We start from the raw sequence: 25,579 nt of genomic DNA, 5'->3' as shown, positions 1-25,579 counted from the left end.
CCCACAAGTGATTCTCATCAGATGCCTTCACCTAGCACTCAGCTGTGCAAACTTTGGGATTAGACTGGCAGCCCACTGGGCTCATCCTAATTCCCAGGGAACCTCTGCCCTAAGAGTCAGGCCCCAAATGGGCCTGAATGGGTCTGACATTGGAGACCAACCATCTATCTCTTGTCCATTCTCCTCTGGGCACCTAGGTAGTAAACATCCTTACTGTTGAGATATCTAGAACCATACATAGCTCAGGAAAGGACTGAGCTGACTTTCTGCATGTGTTTCTACAACCAGTAAAATTAATATCCCTCTTGGTGCCTCAGGGGCCCTGGAGTGGAGGGTGCACAATATAAAAAAGACTGCAGGTTAACCAATTTTAATGGAACCAAGTGATTATACAATAATATATACATCAGAAACAAACAAACACCTTGCAACGTTTTTGGGAATTGTAGAAAGCAAGCAGTGGGAAGCATGTCCTTGTAAAGACTCTTGGAGTTGGAACTGGAGATTAGTATTTTGGTCTTTTCACTTCAACCCTGCAGTAATAGAATAAATGAGTCAGCCTAAGATCAAATAAAGTAAGCAATTCCCCAGTCCCATAGAGAATGAATAAGGCTGCTCACCCATCAGCTTCCATCTTCTTCCTCTTCTCAATGATCTGCAAGAAGTTACAGTCGAGAGTTACACTGCCACTTTAAGTCCAACTGAGGCTCAAGGCTGATCTCTCTACTTCCATGGCTCTCCAGCCCCTGGCCTATTCCTGGATTGGACCAGTGTCTACTCCCAGCTGAAGCCCTCCCACCAGAGAGGCAGTCCCACTTACTGCACTAATCTTTTTCCACTGGCGATCCAGCTCTGCTTTGTCATTGGTTTCTTTGAAGCGCCTGGTTTTCCGCCCCTCAGACATTTTGATGCCATACTGGAATGCAGCCCTGAGGGGAAAAAGGGGCAGTTGAGGGAAGACTACAGAGACATTAGTTTGCATAGCAGTAGCAAGGTATTCCAGAGGGCCTGTGAGCAGAAAAGCTATTTGAAAATGTCTCAGCCAGACGACATCCTCCAACCTGGTGTGAGCTAGCCCACCCATCGCCATCCCTCTCCTCACATCCTGGCTGTATTTAGTACCAACTCACTTGGGCAAAGCTTCCTTGTTGTTCATATACTCGCTGTATTCTTCCTGGGTATCGAAGTCCCAGCGGCCTAAGGGGCCCTTCTTGTTACCCTGTTGCAGGACAAAATGGCAAACGGAGAAGGAAGAGATGTCAGTGGAAATGGAATTTTAGTCCCTGATTAAGCCAGGTTCTTCCATAGTCTCTGATTTCATCATTTATATATTCTACCCTAATAAATAATAAATGCTTGCTATGTACTTATTATGTGCCAGGCATTTTTCTGAATACTAAATACCTATCTTATTTAATTCTCTCAAAAACTCTATTAAGAGAAAATATATTTCTATTTTCCTGATGATGAAATCGAGGCATACGCAGTAAAATAAATTGACATAGCCACAAAACTAATAAATGGAAGAGTCAGGGTTAAGCAAGGTTCCAAGATGGAATTAAACAATGGTCTTAACCATTGTAGTGCAGGGAGAATAAGGAAAAAGTAGATGAAATTTCTTTACCATTAATGGTGTTTGCTGGGTTTTAAGAGTTGGAAGAAAATTCCAATACTGGCTGGTTAGAATAAAATCAGTTATTTTCAAAAGACTGCAATTTCTTTAGCTCTTTTTTCTTGTGCATTAAAAACCTGCTTACTGCCTAGAATAGAAATCAAAGCCTGGCACTTTGTAGGAAATAAAAAGAACTATATTTTTGGCTCTATCTCATTTTATTTTTGTAGGAACACTTTGAAATAGTTAAGCTGTCCATGACCCCACAATGCTGCTGCTCCTATTACTGTAGCTGAGAAGTGAGGACCAGTTAATGAAACACAGATCTTTTGGGAATGGGGAAAGGGACATGTACTAAAGAGAAACTAAAGAGTGAAGACCCCTCACCCATGCTTCAAACTCCATACCTGGTCCATTTTGCTGTAATCAACCTCCTCGTCACTGTCTACAGCCATGTCATCCATCCTAATGAGAAACAACAGTTGAACAGATGGTGCTGACCCAGATCCAATGCTTCATCTGAGCACCTACTCAAGTAAGAGACTATATGCCAGGAATGACCACCTCCTAGACCTCCCACCCAGAGCCAAAGAGAATAGTTCATCCAAGTAGGAAGATAGATAAACATAGATAAACTTGGAAGTAGGCCCTTAAATTAAAAGTTTATGAGTCAATCATGGAAATCCTGGATCCCAGCAAATCAAATTTCTACCTCACCCAACCCCTCCACCCCAACTTCTTCTCTAATCATCCCGGCCTCCCTTCTCTGTTACGTACGTGGCTGGGTAGCACTCAGCATAACTGTTGGACATGCCAAAGAAATCTCCCAGCTGCTTCTTGTCCTCGGGCTTCTTCAGCATATGCTATGTTAAAGAAAATAATTCTGCCTGAAAAGCTTCAACCAGGAAGGGCCAAGGACTAAAAGCCTCAACATGAAAACTCTAAGGAGATAACTGTGAACTCGAATGGGTTCTCTGAGAAAGGGGAAAGTCACAATGAGTTCATCCTGGTCAAAATTCAACACAAAAGGGAAGGAGTGGGGTGGTGAGAGAGCAGGGAAGCAGGTAGAGTTGGAAGAAAAGAGAACAATTCTCTGAAACCCAAAACATATTGAAATAAAAGATATGATTCAGTGCCTTCCCAGCCAGCAGAACCAGCAAACTTTTCATTGATTGACTTGATCAACTCCTTGGCAGATCCAGGTCCTGGGGGAAAAGAGAATTCTATTAAGACACTGAAACAAGGAATTTCAGCCTCTTCCCTACAACACGCTTCCAACCTATAGCTTTCATAAAAACATTTTTTAAGCAATAGAATCTTTTTGCTATCAAAATATTAATCAAATCCCAACTAATAATGAACTACTCTGGTTGAGTTGAGGTAGTGTGCTCAGAATATTGCCCATTCAACCTGCCTCACATCATATCAAGACTCCACAGCTGAAGAACTTATATCTAATAGAGCAGGTATGCCCTGTCACTGCCCAGGAAGATGGAGGGAACTCCAGACTTATCTTCTGTCTACTCCATATAGCAAGATAGGAATCTTATGAGAACCCAGAACCAGGAAGTCCCCCAATCCCACCCTTGCCAGCTATGAGCTCTAGGTCCAACTCTTAGCCCAGGGGAAAGCAGGACTGCTGGAGCTAATGCAAGATGCCCTGGACACAACTTACCTTTGTCAACGTCCATGGGCTGGAAAGAAAATAGAAACTGAGGTCAGTATCACCATGAGGGATTCTCACTCCTCCTCTACCCCCAAGTCTGAATCAATTCCCTACCCTCCGCTGTCCCCATTTCCAGGATGGTTCCTATCCTGGATTAGTTGACCCCCAGTTGCTTCCATGAAGCCAGGAGGTGCCTAGATAACAGAGAAGCCCTGTACCGGCCGGGCAGAGATAGGCAGCACTGTCACCTGGTACTAGGGGCCACATCTCACCTCATCATCCACTTTTGGCTTCTCAAAGTAGCTGTGCCTCTTCTTCTCTTCCTCTCTCTCTCGGTCCCGTTCCCGCTCCCGCTCTCGTTCCCGCTCCCGCTCTCTGTCCCGGTCTCGGTCTCTGTCCCGCTCCCGCTCCCGTTCCCGGTATCTTTCCCTCTCCTTGTCCCGAGGTGTCTTGGTTGTGGAGGGCACATAATCCCCAATGTCTTCGAATATGCTAGGAAAACAGAGATTAGCTGTCAAAATCACACACAATTAATTCCACTTCCCCTGGCCATTTCTCTAGATTCTCACAGCAAGGCCTCCCCAAAATGCTGAAGACAAGAAGCACATAGCCCCCTCCCGCCTTCCCTCAGATGAGATGATGGGCTAGGACACATACTTCATGTCAGCCTCAGGGGGTTTCTTCTCTTCCAGTTTCCCTAAAATGTGAAGAATGAGAAAGACTCATTAATTCCCACTCAGCCTCACATGCTCTCCAATTCTCAGTGCCCTTTTAAACACCCGTTTAGAAGGCGGGACAACGAACACTGCCCATACTTTCCCTTCTCATGCCTCAGAGTTAACCACTGCCTCCTGAGTGGGTCAAACAGACAGAAACTGGATGTATAGAGGCTCCATTGCTCTCATTTTCCTGTTCCCCAGGAGCCTCCCAATGTTCTGGAGACAGAGGCTCCAGGAGACCTTGGTTCCATCCTCAAATGCCCCTCCAGGGGTAAGGTTTCTCTTCCTAACCCATCAGGTTACCTTTATCCTTCTTCTTGAGCTTCTTGTTGCGAGTACCCTGCCTCAAGTAGGAAAGAATCTGGGTGAGCTTGCTGATGACAATGTCATTTGTAGTAAGCGTGGTTTGAGCCTGAAAACCCCAAGAAACAAGAAAGTTATTCCACTGAGCAAGAATCTCTTCACTTTTTCATTCACTCACTAAACAAATTAAAGGATGAGTTAGAATTAGGAAGGTAAAGACTAGGAAAGGAGGTGCTGTGAGAGGACATTCCAAAGAGATGAAACGACATGCACAAAGGCCTGGGTCAAAAGTGACTCCAGCACATTCAAGAAATCCAGGATGACTGGAAAACAAACAACAGGGAAGCAAGGTGAAAAAGGCTGGAAAGACCAAAAGATGCAAAGGCTCACAGGCCACAATAAAAATTTTGCTCTTTATTCTAACAGTGAGACGTCAATGGAAGCTTCGAAGCTGTGGTGAGACAAAAATTCCTGTTTTGATGATTCCTGTGGCCATGTGAAAATGGGGAGGGAGAGACTGAGGTGGTGGAAGGTGACAGCTACAAAGTACAGGGTTTCTTTTGGGGGTGATAAAAATGTTTTAAAATTGGGATAATAGTAGCACAATATTATGAATATACTAAAAGCCATTGAACTGTACACTTTAAAAAGGCAAATTGTATGGCATGTGAATTTCATCTCAGTAATAATTAAAAATAAATAAAATATTAGAAGGAAACCAGAGTGAAAGTGAAACCAATTAGGAGCCTTTTTAAAAAATTCTCACCCGAGGTTATGTTTATTAATTTTAGAGAAAGAAGAAGGGGGGCGGGGGGATTGATCAGCTGCCTCCAACACACACCCTGACCAGGAACTGAACCCACAACCTTTTGGTGTGTGAGACAACGCTCCAACCAACTGAGCACCGGGCAAGGGCAAGAGCCACTTTTAACAGTTCCAGCAAGAGATGATGGCTTAGACTAGAATGTTATTGGTGAAGATGGAGAAAAGTGAATAGATTCAATTGAAATTTAGGAGATGAAAAGTGAACAGGACTTGGTGATGGGTTAAATGTGGTCCATGAGGCTGAGGCAGAATTAAAGCTAATTTCCAGGTTTGAAACTCATGTGCAAGGCTTTCAGGATTTGGGTTACTCACCTCCATGGTGGGGCAGTCAGCTTTGCTGCGGATAAGAGTGGTAGGGATGTCTGTGTCAGCATATTCATCATCCAGGTCTACCACATAGGCCATGCGACCCGGCAGGAACAGCTCATTCCGCTCATATGCCTTGCTTTTGAAGAGCATGCGGTATACATTGCGGCCTATGGAAAGAGGAAGAGCAGCAAATAGCCAATGAGAACCTTCTATGAGAGCAGCTGCCATTTATTGAGTGCTCACTCTGTGCCTGTCATCATGCCAAGTGCTACGCATGCTTTGCTTTGCTTCATTCAATTTTCACAACAGCCCCGTGAGACGGATATTATTATCACCTTTAACTGATGAGAATACTAAGGCTGAGAGTTAAGTGATTTACCTAAAGTCATATAGCTACCAAGTGGCAAAGCAAAGAATGAGATCCAGGCAGTCTAACTCCAAAGCCTGAGCTCCTACCCACTTTTCCCCATTGCCTTCTCAAGGGCACTACGTGGCTATCATTGTATTAGGCGCTGTGAGGAATAAGAATGAGGTTTAAAGTGATACTGATGATGAATGAAAAAACAGCTCTTAGTAGGCACGTTGCCTATATTACTTCTCTTCATCCCAATAATCCCATGAGATGAACATTAACCCATTTTGCCATGGACAAACAGACACTGAGAAATGAACACAGATGCCAAAAATCACATGCCTAGTGTGGTATCATCATCAGGATTCAAACCCAGTTCTCTCAGATTGCAAATTCTGAATTTGTAATCACCAATAATGCTACCTCCCTTAAAGTATAAGCCCTAATCTGAAAGAGCTTCCAACCTAACTAAGGAGGCATTAATAACATATGAAATACCTAAGTCCACGTCTGAATTCTATTAGAGTATTTTAATGGAAGTAGCTGGCTTAGGGGCAAAAAAAGAGGAAAATGAGCTGAGGGAAAGGGGAAGCATATCCTCTCAAAGCACTAAATGCCCTACAATTCATCTAGAATGCAGAGCCACTAGTGTAGAAATCCTGTACTCACCCAAACGTGTTTTAAATTCAATTTTATTTTCAGGATCTTCATCTTTCCTGAAAAGAGAAGAAAAAAAAATTTTTTTTTTTTTTTTTGCCAAATGTGTTTGTACTTTATGTCCCACCTTTCTAAACCCTCAAGTTCTCCCTGATATTTACGTACTTGGTTTCCTTCTGGGGCTTTTCCATTAGTTCTTCCTCCTCTTTCTCTTTGCTGGCAATCTCAGCTCGTACCTAAAAGGAAAGCAAATAGAGTTTAGACATGTAATAATTTTACACATATTTACACTATACCACACTGCCCCAGGAACCAAGAACTCAATACTAAACAAGACAATATAATCCTTGCCCTAATGCAGCTTACAGCATGAGAAACAGACAAGTTTTTTAAAAAAATATTTTTAATAATTTCAGAGAGGAAGGGAGAGGGAGAGAGATAGAAACATCAATGATGGGAAAGAATCATTAATCGGCTGCCTCCTGCATGCTCCCTACGGGGATTGTGCCCACAATCCAAGCATGTGCCCTTGACCGAAATCGAACCTGACCCTTCAGTCTACAGGCCAATGCTCTATCCGCCAAGCCAAACCGGCTAGGGCGAACAGACAAATTTAACAATTAAACAACAAAGTGTGATAACTGCAATAAGTGAAACAGAAGAGGTATGCAAGGGTGCAGGAAGTGAGAGGTAAAGAGTGGAGAAACTTAACCATACCTGGTGACCAAGGAAGGTTTCCCAAGAAAAGAAAATTGAAACTGAGACTTGAAGAATAAATAGCAATTAGTAGAGGGGCCATCTTCTAGAGCAGCGGTTCTCAACCTGTGGGTCGCGACCCCTTTGGCGGTCGAACGACCCTTTCACAGGAGTTGCCTAAGACCATCCTGCATATCAGATATTTACATGACGATTCATAACAGTAGCAACATTACAGTTATGAAGTAGCAACGAAAATAATTTCATGGTTGGGTCACAACATGAGGAATTGTATTTAAAGGGCCAGAAGGTTGAGAACCACTGTTCTAGAGTCTGAACTAACAGTAGTCTCCCTTCTCACCTTGGAAGGCCCATACAAGAGCATTCACCATTATAGTATCACTCTCTACTCACTCACACCAAGACTGACCTTTTGAAGCAGAGCAAAATCCAAGCCTTTCACCAAATGGGTGTGTTCCATGTCACCACCCAAGAATTTGGACTCCTGGATCAACTGTCTTCTCTTTTCTGCAGCTGATTTGTCCCTATATAATGAAAGAGGCCACATTAGAACTGTCCTTTCTGGGTGGCAAATGCCTTTTGAAATGGCTTGATGTGGGCTCAAGAGTAGGGAAAGCGTGAGGAAGAATACATGCCTCTGGGGTGCCGAGGAAACCATGCCCTGGCCCCCATGGTACTCACGCCTCAGCAGTGGGGCCCACAGCCCTGTAGTTAGCTGTGGTGCTGATCAGCTCCGTTTCCTCATAGTCTTTATTCACGCCATCTCGCCGTTCCTTGGCTCGGTCCCGGTACTTCTCTGCTAGTTCTCTCTCTCTCTCAATTTCTTGTTGACGAAGCTTGGCATAATAACTATGACCAGAGAAAGGCAAATGTGTAAAGCTTACCAGCTGCTATCCCAACATCAATAGTCCTATTCCTGTTTCCCTATACCAGTGATGGCGAACCTATGACACGTGTGTCACCTCTGAACTCATTTTTTTGGTTGATTTTTCTTTGTTAAATGACATTTAAATATATAAAATAAATATCAAAAATATAAATCTTTGCTTTACTATGGTTGCAAACATCAAAAAATTTCTATATGTGACACGGCACCAGAGTTAAGTTAGGGTTTTTCAAAATGCTGACACGCCAAGCTCAAAAGGTTCGCCATCACTGCCCTATACCTTTATGCAACTCTCTATAGTGAAAGCTCATTTATGGTGATAGAACTGCTGGTCACCTCTTGATAGTCTTCAAAATCACAACTAAAGCACCTTCCAGCTCATATATAACATTGTTCCATCTACCACCTCAGGACACTCCATCTGTCACTTTAGAATTCTTTAATGCCACCCAACTCTGTATCACTGAATCTCTATAGGGCAACCATGAAGTCATCCCAATTATTATCTCCTTCCAAATTTCAACAGAAAATAAATCAGTCCTTGCTGGTCCTCCCCCAGAAGAGAGGAAAGCAAAGTATAGGTCCAGAAAGTTTAGTATCATGTAAATAATGATGATGATGATGGCAGCCAAGATTTACTGGGTGGTTACTATATGCCAGGCACTGGTACTAAGTGTTTACATGTATTATCACAGCTGATCCTCATGACAACCTGATAAAAGTTTTTATCACTAGCTCTATTCTACCCATAATATTGAGGATTAGAAAGGTTAAACAAAATGCTAAGGTTATTCTGCTAGAAACTGGTAAAGAGGAGATTAAAACACCACAGACTGACTCCAAAACCCTAAACTACCACTCCACATATCACTCCTCTCCACCATGAAAGCAGTCTTATGAAAAGGAAAACCTCAGTCTCTAGTCTTTTAAGAGAGGGTGGGAGGGAGGGAGCATGGGGGAGAAAGAGAGAGACACATCCATGTGACACTGTCCAAATTAAAACCCAACATGCCCTGACCAGTGTCGCTCAATGGATAGAGTGTCAGCCCTTGCACTGAACGACTGTGGGTTCGATTCCCAGTCAAGGGCATATACCTGGGTTGCAAGTTCAATCCCTGGCCCACGTTGGAGCGCACGTGGGAGGCAACCAATCGATGTCTCTCTCTGTCTCGCTTCTACACTCTCTAAAAATCAATGGGAAAAAATATCCTCATGAAGATTTACCAAAAACAAACAAAAAAACCCACACTCCTCCATCCTTCCTTCACCTTTTCTTTTTTCTCCGTCGTGCAGCTGGGTCTTCATCCTCATTGTACTCCCTTGGCATCCTAGAAGAGAAAGAAACTCAGTGATAGCAAAATATACCACAGCCCCAGAAACCCTAAGTGGCCGTGAGGGATGAAGGAAGGTCTAGAACAGCCATCGTCAACTTTTCGGACCTCAGAGACCACCAGTGGTCTGTGGACCACCGGTTGGCAACCGCTGCTCCAAAGGTTTCCTTAAACCAGCAGTCGCCAACCTTTTGGACCTCATGGACCACCAGTGGTCCGTGCAACACCTGGTTGGTGACCGCTGGTCTAGAACACTGGCCAAAGCAAGAGTTTCAATCAGGCAGAGATTCATGTTAATATTTGTAGGTGAGTGGTTCTCACTTTAGAGATTGCAACCACTTAAAGGACTATTAAAATTATGTACCCCAAAATATTTGCCTCCAAATCTGAGTCCATGGGCTAGAATGGGCCCAGAAATCTGCCTATTTAAGCACCAGCAGCAACTCTAGTACAAGTGGTTCATGGAACATATTCTGAGAAGAAGGGGATCCCAGAGCATGCCAGGCTCCATGGAGCTTCAATCTCCAGAAAGAAAGAATCAGAACCACAGGCTTTGTTCAAAAAGAACTAGCCTTCCAGTTCCTCAGACATCTAGATCAGTAGCTTTTCTGTAGTAAGGAGATGGGAGACAGGTTGGATCACCCCAGAACTTACTCATGGTGACGTGACTTTGAGGGTGGTGCAGAGGTAGGTGCAGCCCTTGGGGTCATGAGAAGTTTCCTGAAGTCTTCATTAGTGAGTTTTGATCTAGAAGGCAAAGATTTTAAACATCAGTACCCACTAAGATTTGGAAAAGAAATATGCAAAAAAACCGGCTAATTTTACTGGAAATAAGAAAATACAACTTAAAACAAAAACATGCCATCTGATGAGGTAGCTCAGATGATTAGAGCATCACCCCGATATGCCAAGGATGCAGGTTCCATGCCTGGTCATGCAAGAATCAACCAATGAATGCATAAATAAGTAGAACAAATCAATATTGTTCTGTCTCTCAAATCACTAAACAATAAAAAAGGAAAAACATGCCACACCCTGTCCAGTTTTGCTTAGAGCATCAGTTCAAGCACCAGAGGATCTCGGGTTCAATTCCCAATCAAGGGCATGTACCTGTGTTGCAGGTTCAATCCCCAGCCCCACTGGGGCATGTTCAGGAGGCAACCAATCTATGTGTCTTTCTCACATGGATTTTTTTTTCTCTCTCTCTCTCACCTTCTTTTCCACTCTCTCTAAAAAAGTAAATGGCAAGCCCAGCCGGCATTGCTCAGTGGTTGAGTGTCAAGCTATGAGACCCATGAACAGGGAGGTCACGGTTCAATTTCCAGTCAGGGTACATGCCTGGGTTATGGGGTGGATCCCTAGTATGGGGCCTGCAAGAGGCAGCCGATCAATGATTCTCTCTCACTATTGATGTTTCTATCTCTCTCCCTCTCCCTTCCTCTCTGAAATCAATAAAAATATATTTTTTAAAAAATCAACGGAAAAAATCCTCAGGAGAGAATTAACCAAACAAACAAACATGCCACTTCTAAAGCATCAGAGTGCTAAATTTTAAAAAACTATTATCTTATTTCCTCAAAGAGTTGATTTCTAATCTTAGACTTAATCTCTTCTGACTTTTTTTTTTAATATATTTTTATTGATTTCAGAGAGGAAGGGAGAGAAGGGAGACAGAAACATCAATGATGAGGGACTCACTAATTGGCTGCCTCTTGCACACCCCCTACTGGGGATCAAGCCCACAACTCAGGCATGTGCCCTTGACTGTAATCGAACCTGGGACTCTTCAATTTCCAGGCCGACACTCTATCCACTGAGCCAAAACAGCTAAGGCCAGAGTGCTATTTTTTATTTATTTATTTTTCAGTGTTAATTTTTCAAAACATTTGATAAATTAACTATGAGAGAGAATTTGAAAAGTGCATAGTTTCATACACTGCTGATAAAATGTAACTACAATCTATTTGGAGGGCAATCTGACAGTATATATTAAAACTAGAGGCCCAGTGCATGAAATTCGTGCAGGGTGAGTGTGTGTGTGTGTGTGTGTGTGTCCCTCAGCCCGGCCTGTGCCCTCTTACAATCCAGGACCCCTTGGGTAGGGTCCCTAGGCCTGGCCGGCGATCAGGGCCTATTGGGGCTTTCCTTTCCCCCCCACACCCCCCAATCCCCCCAACCCCCCCTGCTTTCCCCCCCACCCCCCTAACCCCTCCTGCTGCTAGTGGCTGGCCCCACCCCCACCACTGCCTCTGCGTGCCATCTGTGTGGCAGTGCCCCCCCTCCCCTGCCACTGATCTCCCTCTGCAGGAGACAGGCACAGGGTACGATTGCTTGGCTGGCCTGGGTCTCCCTCTGTGGGGCAATTGCTGGCTGGCCCTGCACACCAACCACAGCATCGCTGGCTGGTGGCCCTGCCCACCCAGCCAGGGCTCCACAATTGATCACTGTGCAGAGGGAGGCCCTGCCCACACACGGCAGCGCTGCCAGCCAGGTAGCCTGGGCCTCCCTCTTTGGGGCAACTGGATCACGGGGCTCTGCGATTGCCCCCCACTTTCCTCCCAATTGCCCCGCCGGCTGGTGGCCTGGGTCTCCCTCTGCAGGGTGATCAATCATGGAGCCACCCCCATCAATCGCCCCACAGAGGGTGACCTGGGTCTCCCTCTGCAGGGCGGTCATGGGGTGATGGTGGGGTCCCCCAACCAATTGCATCGCACCCGCCTTGGCTGGCCTGGCGCCAGTGCATGTCATAGCGTGGTTGTCTGGAAGATCAGATGATTGTTCTGCTGTTCAGTCATTAGGTCGATTTGCATATTACGCTTTTATTATTATAGATTTAAGTGTGTACAGCTTATGACCAGACAATTCCATTCATCTATCTATGGCCAATTACTAGCATCTATCTATAATAAAAGTATAATATGCTAATTAAACCAGACAGCTGAACGACCTTCCAGACATCCTTCTGGACAAAGCCACGGTGGTGGGGGCTGAGGTGGTAGGGGCGATCAAGCAGGCAGATGAGTGGTTAGGGGCGATCAGGCAGGCAAGTGGTTAGGGGACAGGTATCCCAGATTGCAGGCCGGGCTGAGGGCCCCCCCCCCGACATGAATTTTGTGCACCGGGCCTCTAGTATATATATAAAAGCCTAAGCGACCGTCCAACAGCTATGATGCACAATGACTGCCAGGGGGCAGACACTCAATACACAGGCAGGGAAACAGGGAACAGACTGATGAATCTCAGAGGGAAGGGGAGAGGGGGAGGGCGGGAAGTGATTAACCAAAGATCTTCTATGTATACTAGAGGCCTGGCCTGCAGGGATCCTATTAAAGGGGCAAGTGGTACAATTTTTTGACCATCTTTGCTGAAAAAGACACTCAGGATTCTTTGACCATCACCACCACCACCTCCACCTCCACCCTGCTCATTGACCACCTTTTTCCCATGGTCCTAGGTCAAAACACTCACTGGTGGAAGGAGTGAGGATCATCCACATCGTGGCCATCTGGGGCCAAAGGGTTGGAGAACGGTTCACCTAAGAAAAAGAATTAGCATAAATTCAATCAATCTCTTTTGTGTCAGGTCCTGTGCAAAAGTCGGGGATTTAATAGTGAACAACACAGATTTGCTTTCCTGTCAAATTGCTCACAATCTAGTGAGGAAGAAAAGGCAAGAACGACAGTAACAATCCAATGCAGTAAGTAATGAAGTGGAAAAAATACAAAGGGTTGTGGGGGCCCAGAGGAGGGGGCCCCTAAACCAGCGCGGGAGGATCAGCAAAGACTTCCTCGGGATAACAACATCTAAGACACCACGTAAGAGACAAATTGGTTCAACCCAAATTAAGTGATACCGGGTTGGGGAGAGGGGAGAAAAGTTCACGGATCAGCTCTATCTGCCGTCTCCTGGGGCAAAGACGAGACTTAGAGACAGTCTGGGGCTGCCCAGCCTCACTCGGGGCCCAACGGCTTCCCCGGCTCCAGGCGTCACTCCGGCCCTTCTCCACCCACCCGAACACACCCCCGGTTTAAAGCCAAAAGAACGCGCCAAGTGTCCCGAGTTCCTCAGAGAAGAAAGGGCAGAAAACCCGAAACTTACTATCCCGCTCCGGCATGTCGTCGGCGGTCTCAACGCCACGAAGCACTCAGTCTCCAACAACAGAGCAGCGAGAGCCTTCTCCCCACAATGCACCTCCGCAAACAACCCACAGTGCCTTGCGCTCCACACTCTCGCCAGGAAACGGGAGGACACCCGGGCGCCCTACAGTAGCTACACGTGGCCCCGCCCCCTGACGTCAGCTCAGCTATCGCGGGACTGGAGGTCCGCGATTGGTCGGTCTGCAGAACTTGACCGGAAGGCCTGAGCAGGGGCTTGGGTACCAGCGGAGATGGCGATGGCGGCGGCGGCGAGTCGGGGCGTCGGGGCCAAGCTGGGTCTGCGGGAGATTCGCATCCACTTATGCCAGCGCTCGCCTGGCAGCCAGGGCGTCAGGTGAGGCGTAGTGGGCGGGCGGGCTCCGGGGCTTCGGGGTCACGACCTCGACCCCCCCCCGGGCGTTTGGGGAAGGCCCGCGCCCACACCATACGCGCGGCGCTTTCTCGGGCCCCGCAGGGACTTCATCGAGAAACGCTACGTGGAGCTGAAGAAGGCGAACCCCGACCTGCCCATCCTCATCCGCGAGTGCTCCGAGGTGCAGCCGAAGCTCTGGGCCCGCTACGGTGAGTGCAGGACGCTGGGGGCCTGGGGCCCCGGTGGGGAAACAAGGGTTCGAGAAGGGAAACCGCCGCCCACGGTCAGACAAAAACTTGTGGAGAGGCCGGAACTGAGGCTTTGGCCTTGCTTTTGACCTTGTTGCCAATAAGGAGATTTACGTTTGTGCGATTATATTATTACGTTTGTACGATTGTATTATAACCTGTGGGTCGCGACCCCTTTGGGGGTGGAACGACCCTTTCACAGGGGTCGCCTAAGACCATCGGAAAACACATATATAATTACATATTGTTTTTGTGATTAATCACTACGCTTTAATTATGTTCAATTTGTAACAATGAAAATACATCCTGCATATCAGATATTTACATTACAATCCTTAACAGTAGCAAAATGACAGTTATGAAGTAGCAACGAAGATAATTTTATGGTTGGGGGTCACCACAACATGAGGAACTGTATTAAAGGGTCGCGGCATTAGGAAGGTTGAGAACCACTGGATTATAGGATGCTCTGTATCCTGGGTAACAGCCGTCAATTTTTTAATCCAGAAGAGGTTTCGGTCGGGGAAGAAGAGGTGCTGATCAGTTCCCGTCAATGTAGGTCCTTCCAGATTATGTGTGGGCAGTGCCAGTCCAGGTGGAGAGTTAGGATCTCAATAATGAAGACCTAAAGTAATGATTCTGTGTTGAAACAATGCTAGGCTCTGTGCTGGGTGCTTTGCTACCCAAATCTCACTGAATCTTCATTATATGAGAGGGTGGCGTAGCTGGACATAACAGGGTTGCACCTTTACATACATGTTCCTAGATGCACTTCTGCCAGACATCCATGGCTGGCTCCTTATTCAGGTTGTTATTTTCAGTTCTGAGTTTATAAAGCCTCTCTTCAAAAAGGCATTCCCCGACCAGTTATGTGACATTGCCCCTACCTCCTTTTTATCATATTACTGTTCCTGGCGGGAGGAGGAGACCCTCAGTTCTTGTCTTGAGGGAAAGATTTCAATCAAGGGACAAAATGTGGTCCTGGTTGGTGTTATGATTAGAGCATCGGCCTGCACACTGAAAGGTGGCAGGTTTGATACCCAGTCAAGGACATGTACCTGTTGCAGCTTCATGCCCACCCCAGTGTGTGTGTGTGAGGGGCGGGGGGATGAGTTTGGCTGGCAACTAACGGTTCTGTCTCTCACATCGATGTTTTTCTCTCTCCCCCTCCCTTCCTCCCACTCTCTATAAACCAATGGCACAAATATCCTCGGCTGAGAATTAACAAAAAAGAGACAAAATGTAGAAAAGCAAGCAAGAATTTACTGACTTCAGCAAAAACATGCGAAGGACAGTGAAACAAAGACCATTGCTCCCCTGGTTGCAAGTCTTATGGGTCCCTTAGAGGTTAGGGGACACGTGTCAGTGGGGGAAGGAGAGGGCGAAGGGAATGGCACAGGTGTGCTCCCTGGAGGGAGAGCACCCTGGGACCTTACTTTTCAGGCATTTTGTTTTATTTTTTGATGAATCCTCACCCAAGGATATTTTTTTCCATTGATCGTTAGAGAGAGTGGAAGGGAGGGAGAAGGGAGAAAAACATCGATGTGAGAGAGACACATCGACTGGTTGCCTCCCCCACACATACCTGACCAGGGTGCGGGATCGGACCTGCAACCAAGGTATGTGCCCTTGACCAGGAATCAAACCCATGACCCTTTAGTCAGTGGAACTCCGCTCTAACCACTTAGCAACTGGCCCGGGCCCTTTTCCGGCATTTTATTTTATAATATATATGTATTTTTTATTTATTTCAGAGAGGAAGAAGAGGGAGAAATGTCAGTGATGAGAGAGAATCATTGATCGGCTGCCTCCTGCACACCCCATATTGGGGATTGAGCCTACAGCCCTGGCATGTGCCCTGACCGGGAATTGAACCATGACTCCCTGGTTCATAGATTGAGGCTCAACCATTGAGCCATATCAGCTGGGCTTTTCAGGCATTTCAAAGGCTGGGTGTTTAGGGCAGGTCTTATGCGGGATCAATAGAATGTTCATTAGCTTTATGATCTACCAAAATGAGATTTATTCTCTTGTCTGTGTGGTTGGCAAATGGCACTTAATTAGATTTGTTATCTGTCTCCCTATACTATTAAGCATCCTTGGTTTAGGGAAAATAGGATTTACTAGGTGGCTGCAAACTACTGTTTAACTATCTTTCCCTATTCCTTAAGTCCTAGAGTGTTCCTGGCTTCTTACTAATCTGTAACAATTACCTATTTCAATTTGCTACAATCTGAAAATTACTTTCATGTTGCTTAACACTTAGTAGGCATGCAATCAATATTTATACATACTGAATAGTGGTATTTTAATCATTTTTTTTTAAATATAATTTTTTTATTAATTTGAGAGAAAGGAAGGGAGAGGCAGAGAGGGATAGAAACATCAGTGATGAGAATCAGTGACTGGCTGTCTCCTGCATACCCCCATGGGGGATCGAGCCCGAAACCAGGGCATGTGTCCTGACAGAGAATGGAACTGTAACCTCCTGGTTCATGGGTCCATGCTCATCCACTGAGCCACACCAGCTGGACTAATTAATCATGGGGGTTTTTTTGTTTGTTTTTTTTTTTACAGAGAGGAAGGGAGAGGGATAGAAAGCCAGAAACATCGATGAGAGAGAAACATCGATTAGCTGCCTCCTGCACACTCCCCATTGGGGATGCACCCGCAACCAAGGTACATGCCCTTGACCGGAATCGAACCCAGGACCCTTGAGTCTGAAGGCTGATGCTCCATCCATTGAGCCAAACCAGTCAGGGCTAATCATGGTTTTTAACACCTTGCCCTAGGAATGTCTGGAGAAAGAGGGAAGTCACACCTAAGGCAGATTGGTTCTAACAGTGGGCATGTGTAGTAATGCCAAGCACTAAAAACTGAAGGAGGAAAAAGGTTCTCCTTCCAAAAACCAGTAGACTAGAAGAGATGGACTCAAATAGCTATAGTGCATTAGACTAGATGGTCTATGGGAACCACAGAATGGGTATCCTGCCAAGATTAGGTCCATACAGTGCCCTGCTCATGTGGTAATAAATGCCTGCTGTGCCCCTCAACATTCATTTCCTTAAAGCACCTTCCTTACCATTGTGGCCGCCCACAATCAGCCAAAATTCTAGTTGGACCTAGGCTTCCCTGATGTGCTTGAGGCCCAAGGGGGAAATTCTCGGCATACCAGATCCGCCTTGGTCATCTCTTTAGTACCCTTCCTATCGTAACAACACCTTAAGTTGATGACAAAGACCTGTTGTTATACCCTGCTAGCCCCCACGGTGCAGAGTGGATACTTAGTCACCTCTCTCTCTCTCCAGCATTTGGCCAAGAGAAGAATGTCTCCTTGAACAACTTTAGTGCTGATCAGGTAACCAGAGCCCTAGAGAATGTGCTAAGTGGCAAAGCCTGAAGCCTTCACTGAGGACTATGAGCAACAGCCCCGCAGCCTGGGCTCTGCTGGACTGAGTACAATACGGAAAACTGTGTTCTGTTGTTTATAAAGCTTGTGCTGTCAGATGCTGTCTCAGGATGTTCTTTACCTCATTCCACCCTCTACCCCTTATTATGCAACCACTGAGGCAAAGCAGTTTAATATAAAAATAAAACTTTATTCTGCCCCATCAAAAGCTACCAGCTGCTAAAGCAAAACAAAACCAAAGAAAAAAGAGAGATTCCAGGGCCCCAGAGTAAGTAGCCCACATCCACTTCCCTCTGATCCTGGCTGGACAGTGCTGAGTGAAAGGGAGGGCTGGAGTCTAAAGGTCTTGGTTTAGGCTTAGATGTGGAATCAGAGAACATGAGGCCTCATTATGGTCACTAACCCTCCCACCCCCATAAGGGACGCCATGGGGCACAGAAGCTGAGGGGTGGGGGAGTGGAGTAAAGTGACACTGAGAAGCCAGGTCAACTGTGAAGAGCTGTCTGCTGGAGAGCATGCACTCGGTCCTGGAGCTGTGCTTCCTCCTCATGCCTTTTAAGGGCCTGCAGCCCCGATTGCTGCAGGAAGGCCTGGGCAGCCTAAAGGCAGGGAAGAAAAGGATTCGACACCTGGGTCTCTGTGCCCTGACACTCAATTCCCAGAGCCTTATGGGTTAGCCCACCTCTTCTTGGGGAAGGGTACATTCCCAGCAAGAGGCTGTAGGCTCTGACCTGGACACAGGCTAGCCAGGTCCAGAGAAGTGGCTGTAGTTAGAACTGGAAGGAAAGGGGCCATGGTGAGGCTAGAAGCTTCAGAACAAGGATTGAGAACAGGACGAGAAACCAACCTCTGGCCGGTAGAGGAACAGCAGTTGCAGCAGCTCCAAACTCTGGCCCACTACTTCAGTGTCAGAGAAGGCCAATGTGTCCAGCAAGGAGGGGAGCAGGGGCCCTGGCCACAGATGCCGGCAATAAGCAGGACCCTTCTCTGCAACGTTGCACAGAACTGTGAGCACCTGGAGACAGATATGCATATACACAGTCCCCACAAAGGATGGAGTGCTGACCACATGCCCAAGACTGCCAAGCAATTTCATAAGCAAGTTCTGTAATCACAACTGCCCTCATGTATTATTCCTAATTATAAATCAGGAAACTGAAGTTTAAGATGGTTAGTTGATTTTCCCAAGAATAGTATCTAGTAAACCAGTTTAGGGACTCACACCCAGATGGGTCTAGCCCTGAGGCCATCCATACTATACCACCTGCCAGCTCTCAGGTAAGGGCACTTCTGAGCTCCTACTGTTTACACTTCAGCCACTAGATTAGACCTTGGGCTCAGATGACTCCCAATACCTACCAATACGCTCACCACATTGGATACTGGCAACAACTGCAAGAGAGGCTTGATCAGATCCAGGGAGAGCAAGGAGGTACAGACGCTAGGGCTGTTTGCTGAAAGGAAAAATGTCAGGGTGAAGTCCCCCTAACTGCAGCCTGAAAATGCCCCCTCTCAATCCTACCCACCTCAGTCCAAGCCACAAGGAAGTTTTCCAGGTATCTAAAGGTCCAGCCTAGGCAGGTTATGGCTCTTACCAGTGAGGTTATTCAGAAGCCAAAGGCCCTCAGGAAGCAGGCTGGGGTGTTTCTGGAGGAGGAACTGCAGAAGGATAAATACGGATACCACGACACGCTCATCTCTGAGCTGCACCTGCCCTCCCCCAACTTCCACTGCTTCCTCTGTTAGCAAGTTGCTTAGACACCGAAGCACAGGGCACACCAGCTGCAAAGACAAGTTGGGGGTCAGGTGTAAGGAGGGGACTCCCTGCACACTGGAAGAGGAACAGTCGGAAGAAAGGTCGCGCAGATCTTGACCTGTCCTCTTCACCTACCAACTCCAGTCCTGCATCTTCAGAACTCTGGACAGTCCCAGCCAAGTACAACAGTAGCAGCCCCAGAGTGGAGACAGCCCCATGGGTGATGAGCAGGGCGTTATTGACCTGGCTGGGCAATAAGAAGCAAGTAGTTACTAAGATTCCCACCTGTAAGCTTGCAAACAGCCTAGGTCTGTGGGTTTCCTGGGTTCCAAGAGAAGACCATGAAAGAAAGCCCTTTCATGGAATCATTGAGAGGGGGCCATTTTCACCACAATAATTCCAGAAACCAAAGTTCAAACACCTGAGTGTCATGAAGGGAACCCATGAAAGGTCTGTGGCACTTCCCCAACTGGCCTGTGTTACCTGCAGATGATGTAGTGAAGGCACCAGGCAAACTCCACAGCGACCCCAGAGTTCAGCTTTGGTCCAGGTTGCAATAGTCGCAGCATATGCTCCGGAATAGGGGAGGCCAGGACGGAACTGCAGGCAGAAGCAGAGCTCTGAGTAGAAACCACAGAAGGCAAGATGCCTGTCACTCTTCCCAAACCCTAATCGCAGGTGGGAAAGTGTCCAAACCCAAAGCCCTTCCCAGCCAGCCACATGGGGTTAAATGTATAACAGCGTTGGAACCAGACTTGATCAGGCCTTGGGGGCTACACTACCAAATGGGCCACTCCTGACTGCACTTCTGGAGACAGTTCTACTTACGGGATGATCTTCTTTGGCGCTTCCTTAGCCTGCAGGAGCTGGGACAAGGCATATCCAAGGGCTTCCAGCACAGCCAGATGGGGGGACTAGAAGGAGACAGGGTAGGGATCTGGCTCTGGAAGCTAGGCCTGAAGATTCCCAACCCTTAGCATATGGCAGTGGCTGGAACTGCCTAACCAAAGCAGCTGGGGCATGTGCAGGGAAGTAAGGAGAGTCAGGGCGGACACTCACCTGGATGCAGGAAGCCAAGGCTGGAACAATGCCCTGTGGCAGGAGCTGCCTTCTCCCAGCTTCACTCTCCACAATCAGGTTACCCAGTGTATACAGACAGAGCTCCTGAGAGCAAAACAAAAGCACTGGGCTTGGCCCATGTTAAGCCGGGGGGGAAAAGGGGGATAGAGAAGATGGAGCAGCCCTGTTCTCCAGGCTCTGGGCACAGATGATTGGTGTGTACATGGCTGTGGGCATCAGGGGAAACAGGTTTTCTTCTCCCCACCTGCCAGCTCAAACTGGACCCAAAGACACAATTTTTAAACTCAAGCCAAAAACAAGGTAGAAGTGACAGGGCTTACTATAAGGTCTGAGCTGTGACCGGCGAGGTAGGTGAGAAGGTAGGACGTGGCTGGCAGGCAGGCCTCAGCCACCTCAGACTGCTCGGAATGAGAGAGCTCGTGAAGGCACCGAGCCGCCTCAAGCTGCAACAGGGCCTGGTTGCTGGTCAGGAGCCCGACCAGGGTCCGCATGCTGCCCTCCAGCCTACATGAGTGAGTACCAGAGCACTGCTCAGCCTGTGGCCCCTCCCCTCCACACTCCTATCCATCCCTTAGAACCCCAGCCACCACTGACCTGATGAAGGTCTGCTGTGTCTCTGGGTGCTGCAAGCCTCTGCGAAGGCTGACCAGAGCTCCTTCTCTCTCCTTTTCCTCTGTCCCCCGCTGGGCCAACCTCAGGAACTGCTGGATCTAGAGCCCGGGGCAGGGACAGATGGCAACACACAGTTGCCAGAAAGCAAATCAAGACCTGCTCTGCCTATTTCACCTGTGAGCCTTCCAATATTGCACCATCCCTAGAACTTGTCATTCACACGAATATGGCTAATAAGTGCCAACAGCGCAGTAGAGTGGAAAGAAGAGGGAATCAGCCCGGCCACTTAATCTATAAAGGACCAAACATCAGTTTCTCACCTGAAAAATATATGAGTAACTTCTATCCTATTTTCTTCAAGGATAATATTTAAGCCTCTCAGCCCGGCATAACCTACGCCTCATCATTCTCCCCATGCAGCCTGTACCCTAACATCTAGCATAACATGACTTTTTAGTGCTGCCAAGATTTTGCACAATCAACCCAGCCAGTGTGGCTTAGTGACTGAGCGTTGACCTATGAACCAGGAGGTCACGGTTCGATTCCTGGTCAGGGCACATGCCTGAGTTGCGAGCTCCATCCCCAATTGTGTGAGTGCAGAAGGCAGCCAATCAATGATTCTCTCTCATCATTGATTTTTTTTGTCTCTCCCTCTCCCTTCTTCTCTAAAATCAATACAAAATATATTTACTAGTAAAAAGAAAAGATTTTGCACAATCTATTTCTTCTGCCTGGCATACATACCCTCCCTGGGTCTTCCATTCACTTCAGATTTCTGCTCCTGTCACTGCCTTTGGGGAATTAGCCTTTTCTGGCTTCCTGTGGCAGCCTTAAGGGTTTCTATTGTGCCTGATGTCTCTTTCATGGGCTGTGAACACTTCAAAGAAAGGGACTCTCTTTTCCTCTTGTGTACCTCAGGACCCAGCACAGTTCTTGGCATAAAGTACACAATGAATAAATGGTATAACCCAGGTGTAAGTGCTTTGTGAACTATATTTATAAACATAGATAATACAGCCCTGCCAGCGTGACTCAGTGGTTGAGAGTTGACCTATGAACCAGGAAGTTACGTTCAATTCCCGGTAGGGGCATATGCCTAGATTGTGAGCCCATTGATGATTCTCTCTCATTGATGTTTTCACTGCTCTCTCTCTCTCCCTCTCCCTTCCTCTCTGGAACCAATACAAATATATTTAAAATCAAACAAACAAAATGATTATACAAACAGGGGAGGCCCAATGCTTGTTGAATGAATAAATGAACTAAAACCAATTCTTTCATTCACTTAATAAATACTGAGCATCTCCTATATGCCAAATATTGTGCAGGCATCTGAGTTTTCAATGACGACAAAGATAAGAGTCTAGGTTCCTGTGGACTTAAAAATTAGTTGGAGAAATGATAAACAAATTAGGGTGATTAATATTCTGTAAACAGGTTGTTAAGACAAAATACCAAAAGGGACCCACTTGAGATGCAGCAAAGGCAAAGGCCTTGAGACAGGAAAGAGCCTGGTATATTGTCCCAAGAACTGAAAAGGGGACTCTGGCTGAGATGAGTAAGTTGATAAGGTTGGGCTGGTAGAGGTTAGACCAGGCTGAACTTTATAGGTCACAGAAAGGAGTTTGGTCTCTATATACCCCCCTCTCCACCGGTCTCTATTTTTAAAAGAGGCATCTGACTGATGCATGCAGAATGAACTTGAGGGCGGCATAGATGCAGATGACGGGTTAGGAGGCTGCAGTAAGTATCCACTGGAGGGTGGTGGAGAGCTGCGATGGGGAGGCATGTAAAACCTTCAGAGTGCTTGCCCTAACCGGTTTGGCTCAGTGGAGAGAGCCACTGGCCAAGGACTGAAGGGTTCCCGGTTCCATTCCGATCAAGGGAATGTACTTGGCCTTGGACGATCCCTGGCCCTGGACAGGATGCATACACGAGGCAACCAAGGATGTGTCTCTCTAGCGATGTGACACATCGATGTTTCTGTCTTTCCCCCTCCCTTTCACTCTCTCAAAAAAAAAAAAAAAAGAAAGAAAGAAAAAGCAATGGAAAAATATCCTCGGGTGAGGATTTTTTTAAAACCACAAAACTTCAGAGTGCTTTGCGAGGTAAAAAACGGCTAGGCCTTGAAGGACTGATGTGGGGAGGCGCCGGGATGGGGTGGAGCTGACACCGCAGTTTCTGGCCTGGCGCACTGGAGGTTTGAAGGGACCGCATTCAGGTTTGGGGACGACCTCGAGTCCTCGAGGAGGGGATCTGGCGCCAGCCCGTATGGACCTCACCGCGCACCCTGACCCCTCACCTCGGCTTCCCCGAGGACCGCGGCCACACATCGCCCTTCGGCTTCCTCTGGGGTGTCGTCTCTCAGCAGCCTCTTGCTGACCAGCTGCTGCTCCCTCCGCGCCCGCCGCAGTGCTGGGGACAAAGGAGTCGGCTGGGGGCAACGGAGGGGCACCCAGGACCCAGAACCCCATCTCCCACCCAGGGGCCTCCCACCGCCATACCCCACCCTCCCGTGTTCCCTCCCCGCCCGCACCTGCCTCCCGCTCCCGCCGGCGGCGCCGCAGCTCCTCCACCCCGCATCCCACCGGCCTGAGAAGGCCTTGCCGTGGGCTCAACATGGTGAAGCTGGAGGAAACTCCCACTGGACGCACGCCTGGGAACGCAGTCCCCGAGCGTAGAAGATGGCAGGGACCGCGCAGCCGCGGCGCCAGGCGGAAGGAGAGGGGAAGCGGAAGGGGCTCCGCGCGAGGGAAAGGCCGGGCGGAGGGAGAGCGGCCAGGGGCGGGGGCGGGGGCGGGGGCGAAGGGATGCGGGGTCAGGGGAGGTGGGATCGGGGCGGGCGGGGCGGAGGGGGGAGCGGGGCGGAGCGAAGGGATGGGCGGGGTCAGGGGAGGTGGGGCGGGGCGGGGGGGCGGGGGCGAAGGGATGCGGGGTCAGGGGAGGTGAGGAGCGGGGCGGGGCGGAGGGGGGAGCGGGGCGGGGCGAAGGGATGGGCGGGGTCAGGGGAGGTGGGATCGGGGCGGGACGGAGGGGGAGTGGGGCGGGGCGAAGGGATGGGCGGGGTCAGGGAGGTGGGATCGGGGCGGGGCGGAGGGGGAGTGGGGCGGGGCGAAGGGATGGGCGGGGTCAGGGGAGGTGGGGAGCGGGGCGGGGGGGCGGGGCGGAGGGGGGAGCGGGACCGGGCGAAGGCAGAGGGTGGGATCTGGGCTGAGAGCCAAGGGAAAGCGCCACAGCCTTGTTTTCTCCCCAATTCTAGGAAAGAAAGTACGGTAAGTTCTGTACCCATGAAAGAAAGAAAGGCCCTACCAGCGGTTCTCAATCTGTGTGTCGCGACCCCTTTGGCGGGTCGCCCCTTTCACAGGGGTCCCCTAAGACCATCCTGCATATCAGATATTTACATTACGATTCATAATAGTAACAACATTACAGTTATGAAGTAGCAACAAAAATAATTTTATGGTTGGGTCACAACATGAGGAACTGTATTTAAAGGGCCAGAAGGTTGAGAACCACTGCTAGCTGGTTTGACTCAGTGGACAGAGCATCGCCCATGGACTTAAGAGTCCCAGGTTCAATTCCCGCCAAGGGCACATGTACAGTTTGCCTGCCGATCCCCAGTAGGGGGCGTGCAGGAGCCAATCAATTTGATTCTCTCTCATCATTGAGGTTTCTATCTCTCCCTCTCCCTTCCTCTCTGAAATCAATAAAAATATACTTTTAAAAATAACATAAGAATGGTAAATTTGTTTTTTAAAAAAATAGAGAAAGTAACTCAATCCCGACCTCTGCCGCCCCAGGCCAGTAGCATTACCTTCCACTCAGAAAACTTCCCCATTCCTAACACACCCAGGAACATTCAAAGCTAGCCCGAGCTCTAGGAAGATATGGGATACCATTTCACCAATAATTCATCGTGCTATTGGTGAGATACTATCTGTACCTCATTCACCCTACCCCAACCAGCACCCTTCACGTAGGTGTTGCCATGTTGAATGTTCGCGATAACAATTTTCCCCATTTTACGCTGAGGAAAATGAGACAAATATTGTTCTTTCACTGTCCTGTATAAAAGTGAGTTGCATTATTTTTAGAATAAAGTAATTCACCAAATTTTGACCGCCACTGATTTACTAGGTTCTGAGGAAACACTGGTGAGTTTTAAAAAAAAAATTTTAATTGAATTTAGAGAGAGAGAGAGCAAAGGAGAGGGAGAATTAGAAACATCATGAGATACAGCATCAATCAACATCCATCTGAAGCCTCCTGCACGCCCCCTACTGGCAATCGAGCTGGCAACCCGGGCATGTGCCCTGGCCAGGAATCAAACCAGTGACCTCTTGGTGTATGGGCCCACACTCAACCACTGAGCACACTGGCGGGGCCCAACATTGGTGAGTTTTAAAAGGTGTTCCTTGATCTGGCTGGTGTGGGTCAGCAGTTAGAGCAGAGGTTTGAGGGTTCAATTCCCGGTTAAGGGCATGTACCTGGGTTCTATACTGCCCGGTTGGGGCACGTGTGGGAGACAACCAGTCAATGTGTCTCTCTCACATTGATATTTCTTTCTCTCTCTCTCTCACTTTCTTCC

General features: G+C 47.8%; 3 protein-coding genes across 9 annotated transcripts; 1 reads left to right on the top strand and 2 right to left on the bottom strand.

Moving 5' to 3' along the window:
- Window positions 1-354: 354 nt before the first annotated feature.
- IK (IK cytokine) lies at window positions 355-13,629 on the bottom strand. Its single transcript, XM_059698620.1, has 20 exons — window positions 13,476-13,629; window positions 12,846-12,912; window positions 10,032-10,124; window positions 9,315-9,374; window positions 7,842-8,009; window positions 7,570-7,684; window positions 6,609-6,679; window positions 6,456-6,502; window positions 5,438-5,601; window positions 4,301-4,409; window positions 3,936-3,975; window positions 3,551-3,770; window positions 3,288-3,306; window positions 2,739-2,817; window positions 2,390-2,470; window positions 2,020-2,077; window positions 1,131-1,219; window positions 821-929; window positions 621-655; window positions 355-533 (listed from the first exon to the last, which is right to left on the bottom strand). The coding sequence occupies exons 1-20, from the start codon at window positions 13,489-13,491 to the stop codon at window positions 506-508; spliced, it is 1,668 nt and encodes a 555-aa protein (XP_059554603.1). The 5' UTR covers window positions 13,492-13,629; the 3' UTR covers window positions 355-505.
- Window positions 13,630-13,709: 80 nt separating this feature from the next.
- NDUFA2 (NADH:ubiquinone oxidoreductase subunit A2) lies at window positions 13,710-17,637 on the top strand. Its single transcript, XM_059698639.1, has 3 exons — window positions 13,710-13,868; window positions 13,989-14,095; window positions 17,443-17,637. Exons 1-3 carry the CDS (start codon window positions 13,765-13,767, stop codon window positions 17,532-17,534), a joined length of 303 nt encoding a protein of 100 aa, XP_059554622.1. The 5' UTR covers window positions 13,710-13,764; the 3' UTR covers window positions 17,535-17,637.
- Window positions 17,638-17,712: 75 nt separating this feature from the next.
- On the bottom strand, window positions 17,713-23,725 carry TMCO6 (transmembrane and coiled-coil domains 6). 7 transcript variants are annotated; one of them, XM_059698627.1, is made up of 12 exons: window positions 23,528-23,723; window positions 23,294-23,406; window positions 20,974-21,089; window positions 20,700-20,883; window positions 20,359-20,463; window positions 20,128-20,213; window positions 19,783-19,899; window positions 19,435-19,546; window positions 19,139-19,202; window positions 18,903-18,997; window positions 18,391-18,558; window positions 17,713-18,142 (listed from the first exon to the last, which is right to left on the bottom strand). In XM_059698627.1, exons 1-12 carry the CDS (start codon window positions 23,610-23,612, stop codon window positions 18,029-18,031), a joined length of 1,359 nt encoding a protein of 452 aa, XP_059554610.1. In that variant the 5' UTR covers window positions 23,613-23,723; the 3' UTR covers window positions 17,713-18,028. The 7 variants fall into 7 exon arrangements, with proteins under 7 accessions (XP_059554610.1, XP_059554607.1, XP_059554608.1 ...); XM_059698624.1 differs by having other exon boundaries at window positions 19,139-19,325; window positions 23,528-23,722; XM_059698625.1 differs by having other exon boundaries at window positions 19,139-19,325; window positions 23,532-23,714.
- Between the last annotated feature and the right edge of the window lie 1,854 nt (window positions 23,726-25,579).

This window comes from Myotis daubentonii, chromosome 5 (assembly GCF_963259705.1).
Source record: "Myotis daubentonii chromosome 5, mMyoDau2.1, whole genome shotgun sequence".
NCBI lineage: Eukaryota > Metazoa > Chordata > Mammalia > Chiroptera > Vespertilionidae > Myotis > Myotis daubentonii.
This window is presented reverse-complemented; position numbering and strand designations above follow the sequence as displayed.